We start from the raw sequence: 17841 nt of genomic DNA on the forward strand, positions 1-17841 counted from the left end.
ACCTACTTGCAACAAAATAATAACTCCACTTTACTAAATTCTTTTTCTTAAAATATCCCTGACACATGAATATTCAGCAGATTTATGTAAAATATTAGTTTTAAGTGATAACACAACAACAGACACTTTGATCTAGACTGACTAAAACAAGACTTTGAATTAGAATATTTTTAATATAATGGAAAAAGTTATTTGACTAATTTATTCTCTGCTTCACAGAAACATTCTGACTTCCCTTTAAAGTAAATGGGATAGACACCAAGCCAAACTTTTTTTTCCAATCTGGAATTACAAGACTGGATGAAACAGGGTTTCATATTTGTGGCTGTTTTTATCCTGAAACCTGAGGGTGTTACTTGGTGTGTTAAAAAAAAAAAAAGCCAACCAGTGATTATTTTGTGGGACCAAACCAACACCACTATACACATGAAGTGGTGTAGGAATATCTGAATTGATTGGCTCCAGTGCTCTTTCATAAAACCTGAGGACTACATCACAGCGGAAGCTTTTGGATTCCCCTAGTGAACCACTGACTCTTTCATTTTGTTGTGCAGCAGCTGAAGAGCAAGATGTAACTTCTGAGTATGTCCTGCCATGATTTTCTGCAGCCTTGAAAGACACATATTTTCCCCCTCTCACCAGTAAGTAGGCAGTGGGGGTAATTCAAATGGGAAAAGAGAGAATGGTGTGTGGAAAAGAGTATAATGTATTCTAAAAACAGTGTTGGAGAGTTTTGAATTAAAATAGAAAATACAGACATATCACCATCCTATATGAGCTCCAATACATCATTCTTCACTATACAAAAATCTCAGTCTGGTACTGAGTACAGCTTTGCTCTGGGTGACCAGATCCAGACTGAACCACACGTAAGGTATCTACATGGTCTCACAGTTTACCCTTTGTACATAGACAAAGGGTATGTCTATTCTCATGCTCTCCTTTAACCAGACTCAAGGATGAAGATAAATTCACAGCTTGTTTGCTTCCTATCTATAAATGTAAAACATCATGTCAGCCTCCCATCCAATAAGCTAAGGGACCAAGTACACCTATCAACTAGAAAACCCTTTTCACCAACACACAACCAAAATACTTTTATAATTTCTTCTATTCTGCATAAATTGATCACAAATCCCAGCAGCTTTGCATCTCCATAGTCATGAAGCATCATTTTACTTGTGATGAATTTTTTTGTGTGAATGTATGTGAGTGTGCAGACTTGTGTATACAGAGGAAGAGAAGCTTGGGACAACAGAGTCTCATATTTAAAAACATGGGTGTTAGAACCCATCTGAATGAGTCATACAGCCCCAGAAATGGACAGAGTGACTTCTAAGCAAAAAATCCACAAAATGTCTAAAGCACAACTTTGAATCAGTTAATATGGTGTTACTTTTACATCTTAGTTTGCATTTAATAAAATCAGACTGTTTAATAAAAGGAGGAATTACATTTTGCCTTGCATTTGTGTAAAACTTTGGAAAAACAAAAATAACAGGAACTCAATCTGCAAGAAGAATGTTCCACCATTTTCTTATCATATGATAAAAGGCTAAGGTGTTTTGGACTCTTGATTACAGAATTATCTTCAGAAGCTTTTTTCCTCCTAAGATATCAGCAGATATTTATGATTTAATTTAAATTATTCTCCATGTATTTATTTTGTGGTAAAATCTATATTAATATGCCTGTTTTCACAGATATACACATTTGCAAACAGATGATCTAAATGAAGGTGATATTCCTTTGGGCAGGCTGTTTGCATTTTTCAATGTCACGCCAATACTTTCAGTGCATTTTAACACTATTTTTCAGGTGCCAGTAGCAGTTTGCCATTTATATTGAGGAACAGAAGATCTAAAATGCTGACAGCAAAGACAGCAGCATTCCCTGGCATTTGATGCTCTTAAGAGGGACACTTTTAACCAGACCGTATGCATTTTGCATAATCATTTCGAATGGGAAAAGGGGAAAAAAAAAAAGTAAGGATACTTTGGTTTGACTTCAATGAATCATGGCATAAACTGAAAGTTTAACACTTCTGGATCAGGTTCTCTTCACAACCCTTCATGTTCGCTGAATGCCTTGCCTGGGAATTAAACTGATCAGTTCTTACCTCATGGTGTTGTATATGTACATGTCTACATTTACATGAATGTAATCACATGTATGTGTGTGTGTATATATATATATATATATATATATACACATGCATAAACAACTTTCTGATTTACCAAGGAACAGTAAATTGTTTTTTGAAAACAATCAAGAAACAAAATTATACCCTGTATCATACAATATTTTGTGTCTTATCCATAATTTTGTATATATCACACTTAGTGATCTAAACAGTACCTGTGAGTTTCCCTTTTTGCTCATCCGATGCAAGAGAAATCTGGGAATAACATTTATACATTTTACTATTATTTCATATGTTCAGGATACTTATAAAATATACTTTTCCAGAAAATTTGGGAAAGCATTAATATTCGCTTTTTCATTCAAGTAACACATTGATATATCTCATTCATAAATGGGCAACTAATAGTCACATACTAGATAGAAGATGGAGTTCAATCAGAGGCTTAAGGCAGTACAATCTGCCTTCTATAGAGGAAAAATCTTCCTGAGTCGGGCCAGATGCTAGTAGTCCAATTTTCTGTAATAATCTCCCACTCATTAAGAAAATATCTAACTAGGCCCAAGACATCATGTAATGATTCCTCAAATATTTTCAATGAAAAAAAAAATCTAACAAAGCAAATGTCTAAAGCCGCACTTAAAGACAAATTAAACTCTATTTTCCACTCTCTCATGCTTTTCAAATACTTATTATGCCAATAAATGTTTTCTTCATTTTTACTGGAGATTTAGTATAGATGACTTGCAATGATATAAAAAAAGTTGAGGGCACTATCAATATAATCAGCTGATGGATATGAAGATTTCTGTTTTTAAAGTTCTCCTACATTCCCACTAGAAGTTAAAAACGCTGTGAAATAAAAAAATCCAAACCACTGAATAAGAAACCAAATGAAACCAAACCAAACCAAAACCCCCAAAAAACCCCAAATAAAAGTAAGTGACAGAAGGATAACTTGAGAAATAATTTTTTTTTTCTGAACTCAACAGCTGCTTATAAATATTTTCTAGTTGTCTTGGTTGAAAGACAGGTGTCTGCTAAGGAAGGCAGGAGCCTCCCTCTGAACAGAAAATGTAATCCCCCTTCCCTCTGAATTATTATACTTTTGAAATTAAGGGGCTTTCAGGGAAAGATATGAGAAATAGGAATAAAAGCTCTTTACTAATATATATATATATATGTGCATGTATGTATGTACAGCAAGTCAAACAAACAACAATAACTCTGGCAGTAACAGCAAACAATCACAAACCCAGTCCCAGCCTTCTCGGCTGTCGGGCCCTTTCCCCTCGGGTGCAGTTCCGCTCGCAGCCGGCAGGGGCGCTGGCGGCTCCCGGTGAGCAGGGCAGGTGCGATGGTTCCCCCGCGGCTGCAGGGGGCGCTCCGGAGCGAGCTCGGGGAGCGCGCGGCACCCGTGCCCTGGGATCCCGGGAGGAATGGAACAAAGGCTTCCCAAACCCTTGGGCAGCCGATCTCAGTGCCCCAGCAAGACCTCTGGGAACAGCAAACTGGAACGGCAGGAATGAGCACAAAAAATCCTGGGTGGCAGGCGAGATCCACCAAACTCCGGAGCTGCAGCGGAACCCCACGGGACATCTGGCCAGGCAGGGCATGCGGAGCTGAGTATAGCGAAGGCTCGGACCAGCAGCAAAAGAACGGCAGGGGCATGGCAGCGGCGGCCTGGCCCCTGGCAGAGCAGGGAAAGGCGGCCTTGGCATCCCGGGGTCCCCTGAGGCACCTGAGCAGATGGTGAAAAGGTCCCTCTTTTAGTGAGGTAGGGTGTTAAATAGGATCCCAGTGCAACAGCCGCTCCAGTGAGCAAGCTCCAGTCACAGTAGAAGGAAGGCAGCAAAGGGCAGAACCCCGCAGTGGTGATGAATTCTCCCCACAGCGACTGAAGCCTCTCCTGCCTACAAACGCAGAGAGAACAAGAGCCCTAGGCGCACCACCCAGCCCCTTTTTCCCAGTCCAAAACTCTCGGCATCCCGGCCCTACACAAGAAAACCCCAGGTAAGAGTGGCCAGCTAGACCCCTCTGTAGCTGTAGCCCGATCTTTTGTCTCTCTTAAGTATCCAGTCGTTATTGTCTCCTAGCAACATGTATGGGGAAAATTCTTTAAGAGAAAAAAAAAACAAAAGGAGAACTCCTAAAACCCCAACACTAGTACTGTATTCCAGATAAAGTCTATTCTAGCACTTCTTTGTGCAAGTAAACCAGTCCCACGTTCTTCATAGGCAAAAGAAGATATTAATGCAGAGCAGCAAAATTATGAAAGACCTTAAAATAAAAAGAGTGGGCAAAGAGGGACAAATCTTCCCTATAGTGAAATTCTACACCCAGAAATATTTCCACAATTGCCCAGGTTTCTTGAAAAGAAAGCTTTGCTTGACAATTAGGGTAACATAGGTGATTCTGGATGGTTGATTTTCTCTCTGAGAAAAAGGAAAACTCTCAATGTATCTTAGGGCATTCAGTATAGTTTACTAAACTATATGAAATCCTGCCTCATCTGAAGTGAATGGGACCTCTTGAATGCATAGAACCCTATAGTTAGCTCTGTACCTCATTCTTTGAGGTCTCTCATGCTTTTATGACTGAGGGGATGGGGGCACACATCAGCTCGACTTATCCTATTAAACAAGGTAGGATAATGTGTGAGGCAGAGAAAAAGAGATGAGGTTTATGTCCCACATTCAAGGGAAACCATTAGAAGATGACCATCCCTGTGCAATACTCCGTAAATGACCTGTTGCACTTCATGGACTTTCTGTGAGATGTCCAACAACTTGGGATAGAAGTAAATTGGTATAGAAGTAAACATGCTTCTCTTTCCTATTGTTTTCAAACACAGGGGCAAAATATGCCAGGCTTTGTTGAGCAATTTGCTCGTAGGGAGTTTTGCTCAATTGTGAGTTCAGAAGTTGTCTTGTGGTTTGGCTGGCTAGTTCAGAGAGAAACAACAAATACTCAAAACTTATTTAAAGACATGTGGGACCTTGTCTGCACCATCTGACCAGTTCAGCAGGAGCCCTATGTGAACCACTTAAAGAAAAATCCTTTAGAACACAGTCTTTTCTCTTCCCATAGTATCTCAGACTAAGACAGACCTAAAGGTCAACAATCATCTGTGATTTTTTTTCTCCCTACATTTATTTGCTCTATTTTTCCTGCCAATGAAACTGATAGTTTAATAAAAGAAAGTGTACAACCCTCATGTTCAAACTAGGTGTGATTTCAAAATAAAAAATCTACTTTCTTAAATGGAGACTTGAGATAGGCATTCAGGTGTCTATATACATTCAGACACATCAGAATTTTTAAGAAACAGAGGCAAAATTAAGCTCCTAATAAAATCATGTAAATAAAACCAAAAGGGACAAAGCTTTGCCACATTAATTAAATGAATTAAGTACCTCTGCTCTTTTAAAGGAGTTGCATTGAAGTAACTGCTCTTCACTGCAGTTAGTACATTTCTCTTGAAAATTAAATGCCACGTTCTGAATTGATCTGCAACACTGTACAAAATGCATGTAGGAAATATCCCTAGATGTCCATCCACATCGTTCTTTTGTTAGAGAAATGTTTCTCAGCTTCGTTGAGCTAAAGAAAAACATAGAGGAAAGAAAAGAAAGGAGGAGAGGAGAGGAGAGGAGAGGAGAGGAGAGGAGAGGAGAGAGAGGAGAGGAGAGAGAGGAGAGGAGAGGAGAGGAGAGGAGAGGAGAGAGAGGAGAGGAGAGGAGAGGAGAGGAGAGGGAGGAGAGGAGAGGAGAGGAGAGGAGAGGAGAGGAGAGGAGAGGAGAGGAGAGGAGAGGAGAGGAGAGGAGAGGAGAGGAGAGGAGGAGAGGAGAGGAGAGGAGAGGAGAAGGAAGGAGAGGAGAGGAGAGGAGAGGAGAGGAGAGGAGAGGAGGAGAGGAGAGGAGAGGAGAGGAGGAGAGGAGAGGAGAGGAGAGAGGAGAGGAGAGGAGAGGAGAGGAGAGGAGAGGAGGTACTTCACTTGCAGATGTGAAAAGAACTGATAACAGTGGTCTTGTATTGTCCCACCTTCAGAAGACTAATCATGTATCTCTTTCATTTAAGTGAAACACCTTAATCAAAAACTAAATATGGGCAATATAAGAATATTTACTTCAATGTATAATAATGCTAAATCATGCATGTGCACCTCTTTTCCTGTATGTCTTGTGTTGCTTACTCTCTGCTTTTTGGGGTTTACATGGGTGAGATTTGCAAACTATTTTTTTGCAAAATTAATGAAGATATAATGGTTTCACTTATGAGATTCAGTCTGTTCCCAAAGTATAATCTACTGCCAGTTTTAGGGCATAGACATTCTCCTAAGCTATGCTCTAGGGTCATGCTGCATTGAGATTTTCTTCTGCACGGATGCTACTTAACTCAGACAGCTGAGCACCTGAGGATGCATAAGCACATTAACAGTAAAACTACAGCAGAAAATGTGAGAGGCTTGGTAGAAAATGTCTTGCTACCAACTGTTGAATTTATAATAGTAAATTATGAATATGTGCATAGTTTTCATTTGCTTTTGAGCTCAGGTGGATAGATGGAAAATCATTCTTGTGCAAAAGACACATCCAAACCCAACCAAACAGCAACGAAAAACCGAGACCTGAAACAATGTAACATAACCCCTCCTTGCCCCCACCATCCCCTCCACACCAAAGCAGTGTTCAACATCCCAACTATACTGTACTTATTAGCTCTCTTGTTTTCACAAAAGATATCCTTTCAGTGACTTTGGCTGCTCTCTTCTCAACAAGCACTATTATTATTAACTCTTCATCATGCTTTCTTACTGCTAAATATTCAGATATTTGGACTACTAACCACAGTTACTCTACTGTCTATGTAATCATGATGTGATTTTCTGCAGTAGAAAGCATATTGGTATTTTAGAGGCAGTAATATATAAATGGAATTAAAGAGGATGGATCTATTTTTCCTTTCCTTACCAGTTTTCTACTGGGTGATGCCAATGATTATGAGCATATTCTGAGTGTATCAGAATAGATGGACATAGATGGACACACAATAGATGGACAGGCAAGACATGCCTTTTGATTGGATGCTTCATGTGGACATTCACTTGAGGACTGAGTAGATGATACATATTAGTGACAATTCTATGTGTATGTCAAATGGTGGAATTTATTATTTCATATTTTGGAAAATGGATGTACTCTATTAGTAATCACAGTTGTCATTACATGTTAGCCCCTCAGGATATAAACTGAGAGACCTGCATTGAATGTAGTGGAAGGGTTGTGTAAGTAGAAAAACAGAGAGGTGGACAGTGCTAGATGACTCAGATAGTTAATTATTTTCTTCTTATCCTGTGAGTAACTGTTACTGTTTACAATCTTGCCTGAAGTTCAATGGTGTTTTACTAAGGAAATTTCCACATTTGTTAAGAATTGCATCATGCCGGTACTGAAATGTTTGGTCCCTGTTTAATTCCTCTCCCCATTTCTCCTCCTCATCACTACCCTTGCGCAGCAACTTCTTTCACATAATTCCTCGACTTCTCATTGGGTCCTAAAAGACATATTTGTTAATTCCATTCCCGCAAGAATATGGGAGACCAGAGTTTTTAGGGATGGGGAAATCTGGAAGCAGACTTAATGCCGTTTTGCCACCAGTGCTGGAAGAGCATCTCCACAGATGTTGCAGCTGCAGCATGCCAGCACATTATAGCATCTGCATTACAAAGAGACAGCAGGACAGGACAATCTGCTTTCATCTAGACTTTACCAGACTGAAATCTGAGGTCTGGAGTAGAAGGTTGGTATAAGAGCAGCTCATATGATGTTTAAAACCTCAGTAGGCAAGAACCTCTTCTGAAGGACGGAAAGGCAGAAGTATTACAGGCAACAGCTGCCAAACTCTACCCAACTTTCAGTTTAATCTGCTTCCTATTGGCTGACAGAGAGTCATGGCTCCACACACAATATTTCTGTATCACATCTGTACTTTAAAGATTCCTAAAGGCTGCTGCTTTCATACATGGAGAACAGATACTAGGATAAAAGATAGGGCTTCATGTACCTTAGCAGCAGCAAGCAAGTTGCTGTTCCTAATCCTGAAATGCTAGTGCACTTGGAGCCATCTCTCCCTTTCAGATAATCCCTTTCTTTGCACAATGAAACTTCCTTCAGCCATTTCAACAAATGTTTTGAAAGCATCATTTCCACAAGACCATTTGTCTCAATGCTATTTCCCCAGTGGTTTTAAGTCTAAGGGTCTTTGGTGATCTGCAGACTCTTTCTAATGTTATTGACAGCTTAAGGGAAAAAAAAAACTTCTATTAATCTTGTCAAAAGACTATATATATATGGAACTAAAATGGGATGGAAAAGTTTCAGTATTTTGCCAGGCAAGGAAAAACAGTATCCCACAACTAGTCCACTGAAGTGACTAGTAATTAATGTACCTTTGAGGAAACCTTCCTTTTTAGGTAGTTCCTGAAGAGGGGGATAAAACTTCTACACTTCCATGGCGTCATTGATAAAAACACATGTGTTTTGCATATGTATGTCACACACAACCTATTCTGTATACTATTTTGTATGCACAGCCCTGATCTGGTGAAGTCTGACACAAAGGTACCTTTTTTCAAGTAAGTATTGTCATGGACTTCAAAGGGACTATTTCCAGGAGTAAAACTTAGTCATGTGTGTGATGACAGGATCAGGGAGCTGGTATGATCATGCGCTCTCATTTACTGTACAAAATATACACACATTGCTCCTTTAGCTGTCACTTCCTGCGATGGGGGCCTCATTCTGCTACAGGCTGAAGTGTGATACACTGGCAAGTGGTCTTTATTAGAAACGTCATTGACACTGTCAAGCATCCTTTAGAAGGTGACATTGCACCTAGAAGGTTATCAGGCCAGAGCCATGAAGTCTACAACAATTTCTGTGTCAATATTGTAAACAGGTAATACATCTGACCTCTTTTTGGACTTAACAAAACACAGATGATTAAAGTTCTTCTGCGCCTCTTTCACCCCTCTGTCATCCATGTATACACTTTCCCCAAGCTTTGTCTTGAAGTACCCTGCAGAAGTAGTGAAGTTGAGAAAGAGCTACTTTAATTATAAGTACTACAGTAATGAATTCAAGTACACTCATTTATCATAAAGGGCTTCCCCATCTGTCTCTAAAGTATGCTCAAAAATGCTGTGTATTTGATAACATGAATGTTGAGAATTTAACACATTTTAGTTTTAAGCACTCCATTTTGGCTAGCTTTTTGTAAGATTGTACAACTGAATTTTGACTAAAGGAGCAGATTGGGGGTGGGGGGAGTGTGTGTGTGGGGAGTGTGCGTGTGTGCACGCACGCACGTGCGCGTGTGTGGTCTCTTCCTAATTTATTTGCACTTCAACCCACTGGGATCAAGCTGCAATCCCTGTAGGCAAAAGAAGATTAGGGAAAGCGACTGACTGTTTTTTCCCAGACACAGAAGGGAAAGCAACTTCTCAAGTACCGCAAGTTTTTCTGGCCACTGTACAAATTGTTCCTTAGTATGGAGAGTTTCCAAAAGACCTAATTAGCAACTCGCTACAAACATTTCTTTGCATTAGCTAATGATCCGGCTACACTTGTAAGCAAACAGTACCAACATATCTAATCAATGCAGAAAACCAACAGAATGCCTATTAAACATCTGGATGTAATTTTCTAGTTAGACTTAGAACAAAATGAAAACATATGCAGGTTTCTTTGATCTATGCCTCAACAAAGAAATGGTCGATAAAAAAACACACTGGCCAGTCAATGTGTCATTTTCATAAAGCCCAGTCATTTCTTTTCAAATGTTCCCAGTTTAATTTTTTTGGTTTCCTGCAATCTCTAATTTTACCATATTGTGTGAAACCCAAAAGGGATTCTTTGGATCTGATTCTATTTGAGGTTTTACTGCTACACGATCTGCTACTGACTTGTTTTTTTCAAATTCAACTCAGGGATTTTTTAAGGGTGAAGGAATGGGGGAAGTGAATACAGTCATGATGGTAAAATGACATAGTGCAACTTTTTGAACATTCTTGCCTACAAGGAAAGCTACTAATTAAAAAGAAATCAAATTACAAAGAGGGTATGCAATGGATATTAGCCAAAAGATAGCAAATAATTAAAAATGTAATTGCTTTACCCTATTCACACCATTTGCACTTCATAAATAAATGAATATTTAAAAAGTGATATTGTTTTGCATATACAATAATTATTATTCTTTCAACTGTATTGACAGTCACTACTGTACCACATGTACTGTATGATTCAGGTACTTTTTTTTTCTCTTTCATCTGCACCACACTGGCATTAAAAAAAACCAAACCAAACCCTAAAACAAGCAAAACCAAATAGAACAACCCCCCTGCCCATGAGCATGTTTCTCTTTCAGTTGAAAATCCAGTGATCCATCTAAAACTTTGAAAGCATAAACTCTATTGAATTTTAGAATTGCTTCCTCCATAGACTTGCTCTCACTACATAGAAAGTAGAAGAGTGGGACAAATCACACATTTGCTAAATTGTTTACCGCCCACCTACAGCTAACTCCTAGTGATTAACATTATCAACATTTTTGTTTTATGTGCCAGTTTGTGCAAAGTTAAAAAATATTGCCTGTAAACAGTACTGTGAACAGTGAAAGAAAAAAAATAATAAACAGTGCATTAAACAGAACATCATACAATACATCTTTTCCCTAAGAAATGGATACTACATCTGAAACCCTCTCAGTATGTTTAACCTACATTTTGGACCCAATAGTGGTTTTTTTTCACTCAAAGCTTCAACTGCTTCCAGTGTGAGTTTTCAGTACATAGCCAGTTTAGGATTAGGCCCTTTGCTGTATGAGGTAGGAAGACTACACTAAAACTCTTACAGTAAAAAACAACTGATTTCAAACAACAGAGTCAAATGGATGACTAGGCAGCATGGTTGGGGGGGTTAATACTGAAGGAAATATTTTAATTTTACTTTTAAAACTTGAGACAGAGATTTAAAAACAATTATTTTTAATCCAGTTGGAGAATTTTGTAGAGTATGTACAACATTGTGTAATGATGGAATAATGATCTGGTATAAAATGCTACCTACTGGAATACAGCATGCTTAGCCATACTTTGCTGCCTTTCTGTGGTGTAAATAGTGAATATTGACACGGAATGAGAATGTTCAGTTTCCTGGAATTAATCCAGATTTATACCCATCCAACAAAAAGATTTTTTTTTTATGTTCTAATGAGCCAATGATGATGCATTATAAATTAGTTAAATATCAGATTGTGTTGGTTATTACTCCTGCTATGTAATGTCAGTGGCTCTCATTTGAAAAAAAGCCATCACATTTGATTCTGCTCCTGCTTGTACAGCTCTTCTATTTCAAATATAATGGATAAGATTCAAAATGCCCTTAAGTGTCTGATTACAGAAGCTAAGTAGGTTAAAAGCACTTGCTAATAAAAACCAGGAAAACAGAGCTTTTCTCTTTCTGTTAAAACATGCCTTGGACGTTTTAATGTTGACAAATACAGGTAACAAGACATTTCAACTTTCATGTAGGTGAGCAATTTAAAAAAACCAAATCCTTTTTGTTTATGTTCCAAAACACAGTGTTGTTTTAATATCATATCTGTCAATATCTCATTAACAACTTGTGCCAGCAGGTTAAGCAAAGTACAACAAAAGTTAGGTAAGTTACATTATTATAGACTCCATAGCTACTAGGTACACACACAAAGTGCATAATCATAGTTTGCATTTTTATGGCACCTTTCATCTGAAGATCTAAGTACTTTAATAAGCATTAAGTAATTAAGCTTTCCATTGCTATGAACAGAGTAGAGAGTTGGCTTGTCCAAGAGAACAAGAGAAGAGCTGGGAACAGAATGCAAGATTTTTAGCTTTGCTTATGCAGGTGGAACACCAGAGAAGTTTACACTCCCGTCCTGGAAACCACAGTCTATCAAAGCTCACTATCAAGGGTATTTTGCCTCATGTCTTAAAAACCATTAAAAGCCCACGTATTTATTCATGTGTTCCCCAGGATGCACATATGCACCCTATACATAAACAGAAACACACATATATTTGTACACCTGTAGGTACAGACACCATTACATGTACATATATACATGTACACAGACAAGCACGAAGACACAGATGTATCAGTGCTCACTGACAAAACTCCGCAGTCCTGGAACGAAGTCCAAACTTTTCACTGCGGAAGACTGAGACAGTTTCATTTCCTTTTGTGTTGGTTATGTTTAAGTAAAAGTGGGAACACAGAATATTCTGGGAATAATAATGGGAAGTTATCACTCTCGAATGAGTAGAGCTTTACCTTGATATTGCAAAACATCAAATTTCCTATCCTATTTTAAACACATACTGCTTTCTTTAGGATACAAGATGAACCACAACCCAGTTCTAAGGAAGTAATCTGTATCTAGTAAACATTAGTGAGGAATTGTAAGAAAATGCAGACTATAACATCACCCTTACAGTGTTTAAATGATTCGATTCAACATGCTAAGACCTCTTGTTAGGTAGCACACAGGTATATACTAACAGCACAAGTGTGTCTTAAGGCACCCTTTTAAGTCCAAAGGTATTTCACACTTCATTGTGGAATTCTGCTATGAATAAGGTGCTTGCTAATAGAGGATATGTTTTGAAGTTTACTTCCCACTGCAAGCTATGTCACCATTTGTCATCTCCTCAGCCAGCACACACAGTCTGTGGAATTTGTTTGACCCTAATCTATCTCAAGTGGGCCTATAAACTAAAATTCTTGACAGCTTTCCTCTATCAGGCCCCTCTTAAAAATAAGCCGGTTTTCCCCAAACGACAACTTCCGTCTGATCAGAGGGCCATTCCAACCCACACAGCAGTTGGCGTGCCCTGAGCCGCGCAAGCACGCGGGAGGGTTTATCCTTGCTTTTGGCGTTCTCCGTGGCGCACTGTCAGCAGGTGCCACGGCCCCGCCGCTGCCGCTTGGCGAACGAGGCGGGGCCGCGCGCCCGACCCGCCCGCCGCAGTGTCAGCGCGGGTCGCCGTGCGGGGCCCGCTGTGCCGGGGCCGCTGTCCGGGCCCGCTGTGCCGGGGCCCGCTGTGCCGGGGCCCGCTGTGCCGGGGCCGCCGCTGTGCCGGGGCGGGCTCTGCCGGGCCCCGCTATGCCGGGCCTTCTGTCCGGGGCCGGCCCCGCACCCGCGGCTCCGGCAGAGGAGGAGCGCGCGCAGGCGCCGCGCGCACGCCGCTGCAGCCCCGCCCGCGCGGGAGCCCCACGTTACTTTGATGGACAGCTCGGCCTCCCCGCTCTCCTTCCCGCCGACCTTCCCCGCCCCCCCGCGGCGCCGCGCGCCCCGCGCCCGCCCATTGGCCAGCTCGGAGCGCTCCCGCCGCTCCGCCGCAAAACGCTTCCCAGGGAAAGCCGAAAGGCGGCGCGACTCCGGCTCTCGCCATTGGCCCGTGGGCTGAGGTGCGTCACGGACCCACGTTGGCGGCTGGGCCGGCGATTGGGCGGCCGCCCCCCCGCGCGGCGGCGTGGGCGGGGCCGCGCGGCTGGTTAGCCGGCGGAGTGTGAAACCGCGTGCTAATGTAAGCGGCGCGGGCGAACTCAGCGTGTCCAGCTCGGCCACGGCCTCGCTCCGGTCCCGCCGAGCGCCGCCCGCCAGGCTGCCGCCTCGGCTTCCCCTTGCTGTTGGCCGGCGCGGAGGGAACGGGGAAAAGGAAGCCAGTGGTGTTCCCGTACGCTCGAGTTCGGATTTTTCAATAGGGGAGAACTTTATCCCGGGTTGACGAGGAGAGGCGGGCGACGGCGGAGAAGAGCGAGGATGAGGATGATGCTGCTGCTGATGTCGCCGCGATGTATCGCGCTCGGGGGGCTCTGGTGAGACGCACAGCTCCCAGATACGCGCCCGCCTGGAAAAGGCTGTAGTGGTGCCGTTGCGCGAAGGAGCCTCCCGTCTGATTTAAACCTCAAACGGACGCTTGCCTTTTTTTTTTTTTTTTTTTTTTTTTTTTTTTTTTTTTTTTCTTCCCCGAATCTTCCCCAACGGGGCTGGTTGCTTGGACGCTAAGGCCAGCGAGCATCTTGAGGGGTTTGCTTTCCTTTTGTCCTAGGGACTTCTTTGCAACTAACGGAAGAGTCTCTGCTGCGTGTGTGGTACCCTTTCCTCTGTCCTCCAGTGTTTCGTGCATGTGCTATTGGAGCTGCTCCGATCGGGGACGGCTGTGCAAGAGCTCCCGCCCGCCTCCTTCCTCCTCCTCCTGCCTTTCTCCCTTGTTCATCGCTCTGTGTCTTGCTGGTGGTTTGACCCCTCCGCCGACGCCTGGGAGCAGCGCGTCCCTCCCTGGACACTTTCTTTCGGCCCCTCGGCTTGCGACCGTCCTGCCGCTGACACTACGTCCCGCTTTCTCAGGCTGGATTTTCCCCTTTTGACAAGGGGCAGAAGTGGAGAGAGGAGTCGCCTCCGCTCGGGGTTTCCGGCCTTACAATCGCATCGACGACTTGCGAGTCCGTGAAGGGGATTATTCACTCCCGCTGAGGGGCGGCTGTTGCCTGCCCCCCTGCGCCCCGTCGGGTCCCGTCCCGCCGCGCCCGGGCGTTGCGGGCGCCGCCCGCCGGTCGACGCGCCGCCTAAGGAGCGCGGAGCGGTGGTGACCGTCCCAAGCGCGGCCCGTCCGCCTTTCCCGGCCACCTTCAGCCCACCTCGGAACGACAGCAACAAAAGACGCCGCGTTTGGGGGATGTCCCCGCGGCGGGGGCACTGAGCCGCGCCTCGCCCCGCTCCTGCCCGCGGCGGCGGAGGGAAGGCGGTCGGCGGGTGCCGCCGCTCCTGTCCCCTTGGCGCACCCAGTGTGAAGCCGGGGCAGGGCGGGGAGTCTCGCCGCGAGAACCGCGCTGCCAGGGAGACCCGCCGCGGCCGGAGCCATGTTCCCCCAGAGCCGGCACCCTGTAAGTACGACTGGGGCCGCCGTTCCGCGGGTGAGGGGCGCGGGGCGAGGGCCGGGCGGTCCGGAGCGTACCTTTGGCTCGCTTACTCGGCTAGAGCTGGGGGGAGGGAGAGGAAGGCGCCCTCACAAGTTCGTTCCCTCCGCAGTGTAGCGGCTCCATCCTGCCTGCCGGAGCGGCCCTCTCTACTTTTTATTGCGTGGGCAACTTATTTGCCTTGGGAATGATGGCGGGGGGTCGCCGCCGGGCCGGGCAACATCCGGCGAACAGAGCGCTCGGAATGGGGCTGGCTGTGCCACCGCGGCGGGGGTCGGCGGGGAGGAGCCGGCACGCCCCGCTTTCGTGTAGACGGCGGCGGCAGGAGCGGGTGGGTCGGAGCCGGAGTGCGGGTAACCTCGGCCCCACCGCAGATGAGGGACGGGAAGGTGGGTAACAAGTGCGCAGCGCCCCGGGGCGGGGGCGGACCGCGCCGGACGCTCTCTCCATCCCTCCGGCCCGGCCGCGATGGGCAGCGCCGCCTCCTCTTCCCCGCTGGGCGGCCGCGCTATGTCTGAACGTGCATCTCTCTCCCGTGCCGCCACCGCGCCAGACCCCGCACCAGGCTGCGGGTCAGCCTTTCAAATTCACCATCCCGGAGTCGCTGGACCGCATCAAAGAAGAGTTCCAGTTCCTTCAGGCGCAGTACCACAGGTGAGCGCCGGCGGGCCGCCCCGGAACAGAGACTACCGCCCGGTCCTCGGCCGGACGCGGGGGGCGGCAGCGAACGGCCGCGTCCAGGCGGTGGCGTGCGGCGGCGCGGCAGAGCCCCGCCGAGAGACCCCGACGGGCCGATGACGGGAGCGTGGACAGCCCCGGTCCGCGGTGGGGGCGGGGGCTGCCGGGTGGACGGGGCACGAACGGGGACACAGCCCTGCCCTGCGCGGGCCCGTGCTCCCCGGGCAGCTGCGAAACGGTGGTGGCGTCGAAGCTGGACAGTTCGGCACCTCTGTGCACTCGAAAAATATATATAGTATGTCTTGGGAACCTGTATGTGGAGGGGTCATTTCAGTATATCAAGGGAAGACCTCCTCAAATTCTGTGGCACAGCGCGTTAAAGAGGATACTTCTCTTGTTTGCTTATTTGTGTGTGGTGTTAATGCAAAAATTAGTAAAACGCCAGCGTCCTGTGGTTAAGAGCCAGGGAGGACGGTTAAAGCACACAAGTACTTGGAGTAGTAACAAAAAGTTTGCCAGAATCCATGGAAGCCGTGGGATGCGCTCGTCGTTGCTGTGCTGCTCTTCACCTTTGTGGTGTGTGTGTGCTTGCTGCTGATGTCCTTTCAGAGATTTGGTGTACAGGTCCTTTTGACCCTGGGCAACTGGTGTTAAGGAGCATTAATCTCCCTTAATTTTATACTTACGTGCACCTGGAATAATTGGAGAGAAGTAAAAGCTTTATGGGTTTCCCACTTGAGAATTGCTTGCTTTTAGTTACGATTCCTCTTCCTTTACCTATGATAGTGTGGTCTTACCAAAAACCATTAACTTGTTTAAGCTATTTATTCCTTAAGAAATACAGTGTAAACTCTAAACATCCAGTATTGTAATTTAAAGTGAAAAATACTGCTTGCACACTAACTGTTCCATAGGATGCTCACAAGTATCATTTAAAAAAAAAATCAGTTTGGTAGAAAACAAAGGGAATGTTGAGGCTCTCAGTGAAAGTAGTCAGAATTATACCACTGTTTGTGATGAGATGTGCAAGTGCCAAATGCAACTTACTTTTGTTTATGAAAACAAAAATGGAAAGGAAACTTGCCAGTAAATGATAGTCAGAGTTACCAGTTTTCAAGCACTGGGCAAGGTAGCATTTGCTAGAGTGTATTTAAGTTAAGAATTATACTCAAGCTGTAACTGTAAATGGGAGTGATGTTTCTTCGCAGTAATTTACTAAATACTGTGTAGAAAGAAATGCCTCTATTTTATCTATTTTACTCCTGAGAAGTACTTCAGAGAAATTAATATCCTATTCTAACTTGTAAGTTGTAGCACTTAATAGCAGCTCTTTGTCAAGTTATGAAGGTGGATATGTTTAGATTCTGGAGATAGTTCAGGCCTCATAGAGCACCCATGAAAAGTTCTTTACGTTTCCTCTTCAGACGTTTTATTTGAAGTATGAATTAAGTCTTTCTACATTGTATGTTAGTTTGAGGTCTTTTTAATTAGCAGCTTCTGTCAAAATACAAATAGAGTGGGTAGATGTCAAAAAAATGACATGTTACATTAAAGCATGATCTATTTTGTAGCCTTAAATTGGAATGTGAGAAGCTGGCAAGCGAAAAGACGGAAATGCAGAGGCATTATGTGATGGTAAGTATATTTGGTTCTATCTTTATTTCAGTAAATATCTCCTAATGCAACGTTCATCAGCATAAGAAAATAATGTATGCTCATTTATTTGCAGTACTATGAAATGTCGTATGGATTAAACATTGAAATGCACAAACAGGTAAGACATTTTGTTTTTTTAAGCCACAAAATCTGCAGTCTGTCTGGTGTATTTAAATGTAGCTCTGCTGTTTATGCTCAGATGACTGTATCGTGTCTGAATCAATAGCCTGATTTGTAGCCTGATTAGTAGACCTTTGCCTACCTCCTGTCAGATGAGGTGTAGATTAGGTTAAATGCCTTTTTGGTATTGGTCCTGAGAAACTTTGGCATAAATAGGGA

General features: G+C 43.9%; 1 protein-coding gene across 2 annotated transcripts in view; it reads left to right on the forward strand.

The window, feature by feature from the left end:
- The first annotated feature begins 15013 nt into the window (after nt 1-15013).
- TLE1 (TLE family member 1, transcriptional corepressor) overlaps nt 15014-17841 on the forward strand; it is a 74330-nt gene continuing 71502 nt past the window's right edge. For both annotated transcript variants that reach the window (XM_039567749.1, XM_039567750.1), the window contains exons 1-4: nt 15014-15135; nt 15722-15822; nt 17418-17481; nt 17576-17620. In XM_039567749.1, the coding sequence (XP_039423683.1) occupies nt 15112-15135; nt 15722-15822; nt 17418-17481; nt 17576-17620 (234 nt within the window). In that variant the 5' untranslated portion in view covers nt 15014-15111. The remainder of the gene's footprint in view (nt 15136-15721; nt 15823-17417; nt 17482-17575; nt 17621-17841) is intronic.

This window comes from Corvus cornix, chromosome Z (genome assembly GCF_000738735.6).
Source record: "Corvus cornix cornix isolate S_Up_H32 chromosome Z, ASM73873v5, whole genome shotgun sequence".
In the NCBI taxonomy this organism is placed as follows: domain Eukaryota; kingdom Metazoa; phylum Chordata; class Aves; order Passeriformes; family Corvidae; genus Corvus; species Corvus cornix.